At 45.0% G+C, this 6,420-nt stretch overlaps 1 protein-coding gene across 1 annotated transcript in view; it reads right to left on the reverse strand.

Moving 5' to 3' along the window:
• The window catches only part of LOC102042602 (ubiquitin-associated protein 1-like), a 30,133-nt gene extending 25,414 nt beyond the window's left edge, over window positions 1-4,719 (reverse strand). Inside the window, exons 1-2 of the mRNA XM_005431294.2 lie at window positions 4,707-4,719; window positions 951-1,075 (exon numbers count right to left, since the gene is read on the reverse strand). Coding sequence (XP_005431351.1) covers window positions 951-1,075; window positions 4,707-4,719 — 138 coding nt within the window. The remainder of the gene's footprint in view (window positions 1-950; window positions 1,076-4,706) is intronic.
• Between the last annotated feature and the right edge of the window lie 1,701 nt (window positions 4,720-6,420).

A 6,420-nucleotide genomic window follows, 5' to 3' on the forward strand; every position in this document is an offset into this window, starting at 1 on the left:
CCTGCCTGCCCCCCGCTGCTCTGGGATTTTTGCTACACTTGAGCTCGACCCAGCCCTCACTGTTTCTGCCGCCGTGACAGGGTTATTGCTACACTTTGATTTGCTGTCCCAGGTCTGCTTGCCTCTGCTATTCCAGCCCGCTGCTCTGAGGCTAGTGCTCCAGTTCAGCTCACCACCCAGAGGGGTACTGAGACTGGCTGCTCCCTGTGAGTTTTGCAATGGGAGCCATCTCCCGTCTACCCCCTTGCCCAAGCTGCCATTGCCATGAGGATGCTGCGCTCGCGCCACAGCACCCCCTGCAGCCGCGGGGGGAATCATTGCACCTGTCCTGCCTCACCAGGACCTGGTAGTGTTCTCTGCTGGCTGCAAGAAAGTCACTGAAACCGTCACCTCGCCAGGGCCCACCAGCACTCCTGCTGGTTGTGGTCGTAACTACACAAAAGAGGAAATTGCTTGATGGGTGAGGGAAGGCTGTTATTTGGTTTCTGGTTTTGTTTGTTGTTGCTGCTGTTGTTTGTTTATCTTGTTAAATATATTCTAGTAAAGAAATGCTATTCCTTTTCACATATCCTTGCCTGAAAGTGATGTAATTTTAAAGTTATAATAATTTGGAGGGAAGGGAGTCATATTTTCCATTCCAGGAAGGTTCCCACCTTCCTTGGCAAACACCTGTCTTTTAAACCAGGACTCCACAACAAAAACGCTGTACTTTTTTGAAGTAGATACACTAAAATAAATGCTATTAGGTTCTTTTAAAAGTAGAAGCTTTTTGCACAGCCTATCATATTTTAATTTTTCTATACATTCTAACAGATCTGCAACTACTGCCTGGCATACAAAATGACACTACAGGACCGTCAAGACTAGCATTTGAACACGTGTAAACTGTGACTACTTGCAGTTTACAGCACCAGGGGGAAGAGAGCAGAAAGGCAGAACACATCACTTACCTGGGCTTCTCTGACCAGCTGAGAAGAATCAGGCAGGCTGAAACCAATGGGTAATCCAACCTTTGCTGGGGTTTTGAATTTGTCTCCTATCTTAAATGGGACATCATCAAGATAACTGAAAGGACCTAAGATCAAAAGTAGAAATTGTATAAAAAAACCTTACAAGCTGAATGCATTCAATTAAGACTAACATTTCTGTATTTGGGAGCTATTTATCTCTGATACCCAAACTATACCAGGTGACTCAATAAAAAGGAAGTTGCTTGATCACACATTGAATCTGTTTGGACTTCACTGCCTCAGTTTTGGTTTTTTTGGTGGTGTTTTGTTTTGGTTTTTTTTTAATGTTTTAGCTCATAACTACTAAAGAAAACCCCAAACACACAACAATGCAACAACTGAATAGATTTTGAAGTCAATACACCCAATGTTTTAGCTCTCCTTGTGACAGGACTATCCCTACACAATTGGAAGTTGAAGCTCTCTCCTGAACATTGTATTCTGTTATGTCTCTAAAAAGATCCATCTTTTTTATCATATTCACAACAGGTTTTAAAATAGCCCAGCTTTAGAGCAGCTAAGCTAAAGTTAAATCCAAGTATTGGCATACAAGTGGGAAGCCACAATTATACACAAGTGGTCACAAGGGCAAAGTGGCCTAAAGTCTAGACACTCCACTTGAACCAAAACAGTGAAATAGCTCAAGATTATTTAGCACAGCAAGTCTGATTTCTGAAACAAAGCACTATAACTTAATTAGCTGCCTGATTTGTGATCACTCCAATGAGAAGCCTCAGACTTATTTCGTGGTCCTCCATCTGTTCTTTATATTTGTCACTCAGGTGGTATTTAAAAAGTATTTTAGGATTAAACTCTTTCTTCAGGCATCCTGCAAACTCATAAAGCAGAATTACTTAAAGCTCAACCACCTCCAAGCAGGCAGACTACAGGTTTGCTTTCCTTGAGCTGCCGTGAAGAAGTATTAGAAAACACACAATATAAATTGCACTCACTTTCTTGGATCTCCAGTCTAAGTTTTTGGAATTACAAGTAAGGTTTCCAGCTGTGTATAACAATCTGAAGCATTCCTCTAACACTCATTTGTAACTTTGCTTCGAGTGATGCAGATCCAAAGATACATGAGTGGCATCACTAAGATGGTGTTCAGTGACTAACCTCTTGTTCAGTGAGCTGTGACTCACCATTTTTATCTGACTGTAGCAAGGCATCTCACTCCCCACATGAGCTTATCTATTGTTTGTTAACCAGGCAGATAACTCAAACAGGACAAGCTGTCTTGTAGTGAGTTATTTTGGCACCATGGGGTTAACACTGGTCTGGCATCTCCCAACTGCCGATAAGTATCTTACTTTTGAAGTGAGATTTGACAAGATAAGTTGAATTTCTGACTGACAGACACTCACTTTACAACTGTAAAAGCCACACCAAACTTCAACAAAGCAGAAATGTTCTATACATTTTCCTGGAAATGGATGGAGTTTCTCCCATGAGTGGGGACACCTATTTCATGGTTACTTTCCAAGGGATCAAGTGAAGGAATCTGTTTACATTATTGTCATTTCAGTGGTAAGTTATGTTCAACTCCTAATCAATACTATTTTGCTAGCTTTAATATAGGTACTTTGATATAGTGCACTATTTTATGTTATACTATAATCTACTAGTAGTTCTTTTAGTTTTATACTGTGCAGTAATTCTGATTAAAATCTTTCATCAGTTATCTTTTGTCTGTTCATTTGTCTTAATAAATAATTAATTTTTATACAAATATATCTGATTTGCCATCATTAGAACTAGCAGGAAAAAGTTGCAAAACCCAAACTGTTGATAGTCTGAGGCTAAGATGCCATGCTCAGGCTCCTCTGTCTGAGGAGTTTTGAAAGCAAGGGGTGTCTTCTTGGCACGTTGTGACTCAGTGGCAGGGCTTCTTTTATAAATTTTGTCTGAAGCTTCCACTCCACTCATGACACTGACCCATTTTCATACTCAGATGGCAGTTAAGGTACTGTTTGTGTTCCTTCACAATTGACAAGGCAGTCAAAGGCTCCAAAAGGATAAGAAGCTGTTAAAATGAGGAACATCCCATTAATTTGGAATTCATAGAATCATAGAATAATTCCCTGAGTTGGAAGGAATCCACAAGGATCATCGAAGTCCAACTTCTGGTTTGGCACAGGACAGCCTCAAGAATCCCACTATGTGCCTGAGAATATTGTCCAAACGCTTCTTGAAGTCTGTCAGGATTGATGCTGTGACCACTTCCCTAGGGAGCCTGTTCCAATGTCCAACCACCATGTGGGGGAAGAACCTTTTTCTAATATCCAACCTAAACCTTCCCTGACACAACTTCAGGCCATTCCCTCAGGTCCTGTCACTGGGCACCAGAGAGAAGAGATCAGTGTCTGCCCTTCTTCTTCCCCTCACAAGGAAGCTGTAGACTACAATGAGGTCTCCCCTCAGTCTCCTCCAGGCTGAACAGACCAAGTGACCTTGGCCACTCCTCAGTTTCCCCTCAAGGCCCTTCACCATCTTCACAGCTCTCCTCTGGATGCTCTCTGTAGAAGGACTTGCGGTCTGCCACAGAAGAGCTTATCTGTTCTGTCTGTCAGCTGGTGCATAACTCAGGGCATTTCCCCCCTCACATGAATTGGTGAGATAACCTAGGCCAGACATCTGTCTGGTAGCAAGTTATCTCTGGAGTTATCCAGGGAGGTGAGATCCCGACCTAACAATAAACATCTCACCTTGAGAGCAAGATTGTCTTAGGTTACAATGTAAGATCTAACCAAAAGTATGTATTCTATCACCATCTTCATAAGCTGTTAAAAACAGGTGGGGCAGTGTTCTTTATTTCTTCCATGACTTATCCCTGATAACATCCTCCAGGGTATTACGGCATAAGATGGACTGTATGTCTCATAAGAGGAGGAGGGAGTTGGCTACAGAACCAGTCCCAGATATGAACGCAAGCAGGTAGCTATTGGTCAATAGCTGGGTGGTAACCAATCAGACTCGAACACAGAGTCTTTTGAATAGCCTAAAAAAGGGCTGTGTACACCAATAAAGTCTCTCTGCTGTATGAAAACCCCGACGTTTGTTATCTCTCCGTCCCCACACACTGCGACAATTGGTGACCCCATGTGAGGAAAGGAACTAAGCCATGAGAAAAGGAATGAGACAAAACAGCAGAGAGCCCACAGCTGAGAGCTGTGAGAAAATGCAACCAGAGCTAGCGACACCAGAACTGTGAGAAAAGGACAGCTAAAGAGCTATGTGAAACAAAAGACAGAAAAACCGGTAAAGCTAGAAATCCAGATGGTGTAGGAGCCAAAGAAACAAAAAAGCTGAAAAATAGAAGGAAAACCCCACCAAAGAAACAGGCAGATTTATCTCTATAAAAGAACAACAAGTCATTAAGATATGAACTTTTTTCTTACTTCAACGAGGAGTAAAGTATGAACAATAAGCTCTGAAAGCCACTATGGACATTTTAAAACTCCTAATCTTTATCTCAAACTGGCTGGGGCACTTAGAAGCTGAACGGGGTGCAGAAACGGCAGGAGAGATGCTGCCTATACCACAGCTGAAAAAGCCATCTTTAGGCTTCACGCCCCGTACCACCAGTAATGCACTGTGGACACAGCCCGCAGAAAAACCCCAACATGGCAGACGCCATGCACTTTGAACACAGATCACCCAAGATGGCGGTCAGCACATGGAGCGTGAGTCACTCACCCAAGATGGCCATCGCCACGTGGTGCAGGAGCTGACAGCCAAATAATCTCAAGATAGCAGAGCACAGACAGCATCCCATGGGAAAAGAGATACCACGCTGAACACGTGGAGGCAGCAGCCAGGATCGCCTCTGTCATGGCATCCAGAAATCCACCCCGTGCATCCACCAGACCCCAGAAGCATCATCACAGCACCAGAAACTGGAAGAGAAGCCAGCAACCCCACCACCAGAAAACCCTGTCGCCTGGCAACCATAGCGCTGGCCGTGTGGATGCCTTCTGCACCATCAGTGGACAACTGTGAGTTCGCCGGGACTAGGGCAGCAGGGCCAGAGGGTGGCCCCTGGTCCCCCAATGCAGGAGGGCCCCTCCTAACACTGTCTTTCCCCCTTTGCCTGCCCTCTGTGAAAGCGGAGAAGCAGCGACAGAGGCGACGGGGGGAAGGACTGTACAAAGCCGCAGGAAGCTGCAAAGCAGAGTGAGACGACAGCAAAAGCGGCAAGAGATGGAACCTGCGTAACCGCTGCGGTGAGAGCCCAGTACCAAGCGCATGGCTGCGACCACAAGGCCACGCTGCAGGACAATGGTGAGCAGTGAGCCACTTTCTCGGCAGGTCCAGAGGCACCAGCAGCCCCAGCACCAGCACTCACTCCCAGCAGTGACCCAAACACCCCAGAGCCCAACACAACGCCCTGAACCAACCCTGACTGCACTGAAAGTCGCCACCCACCCTGGGGGGGAGGGGGGTCTCCCAAGTGCCCTTCTCCTACCCTGGGGACAGGGATCAGGGCATGGGAAAAGCCCATACGGGTTGAAAGCAGTGGTGAGGGCGGGGGGAGGAGACATGTGGGGGCACGGTGCCGCGAGGGTGGCCCCGATGCGTGCCGCTCCTGCCGCTCCTGCAACAGCCCAAGCTGCATCTCCTGCGGACTGTTATAGATACATATTATAATATTGGCTTTTCACAGATATTAAAATGGACTTTATATGTGTGGTGTTAAAGTAACTTTGTTATATAGTTTGTATTTCTGCTGTTACTTAAGCTTAGATATGGTAGTGAAATAGCTATGCTTGTGTTAAAATGCCTGCTTTGATGGGATAACATTCAATGAACACAGGATGAGGACACCTGCTACAGATATGCCAACTATCAGCACTCACCGTCTGAAGACAGTGTGGACCAAGGCCAAAACTGGAAGTGATAAGGAAGAGCCAAAACCACAGCCGAGAAACACGCATGCTCTAAAAAGGCAGACCCAAGGATGGGCCATGTAAAATAGTTCCTGGAAAATGTAAACCAGTTTTTGCATATGCATAAGGGTCTATGAATATGCAACAGGATTATGTAATGGAAAAGGTATTTAAGGGGTATCCCCTAAGGTGACAGCATGGTCTTGGCTCAGTGCCAAGAGGCACCTGGCTGTAATAACCTTTGCTCTACGGTCCTTGTCCCCTATTGTCCTTTATTAAACTTTTTAAATTTTCACAGGAGAGTGAACGTGTTTTTCATAGGACCCTCATAAACTAACACTAAAACCTAGCTGGACAGGTAACTTGCTTGGAGTTGCTTGCATTGAGAGCTATTCAGGAATGGGAGGAGGAGCTTCTTTTGTTCCTGAGTGACTATTCATAAGAATGCTGAGCAGGTGAGTTTCTTGCATTGAGAGCCATTCAGAAATGGGAGGAGAAGCTTCCTTTGTTCCTGAGTGACTGAT

This window comes from Geospiza fortis, unplaced genomic scaffold (assembly GCF_000277835.1).
Source record: "Geospiza fortis unplaced genomic scaffold, GeoFor_1.0 scaffold889, whole genome shotgun sequence".
In the NCBI taxonomy this organism is placed as follows: domain Eukaryota; kingdom Metazoa; phylum Chordata; class Aves; order Passeriformes; family Thraupidae; genus Geospiza; species Geospiza fortis.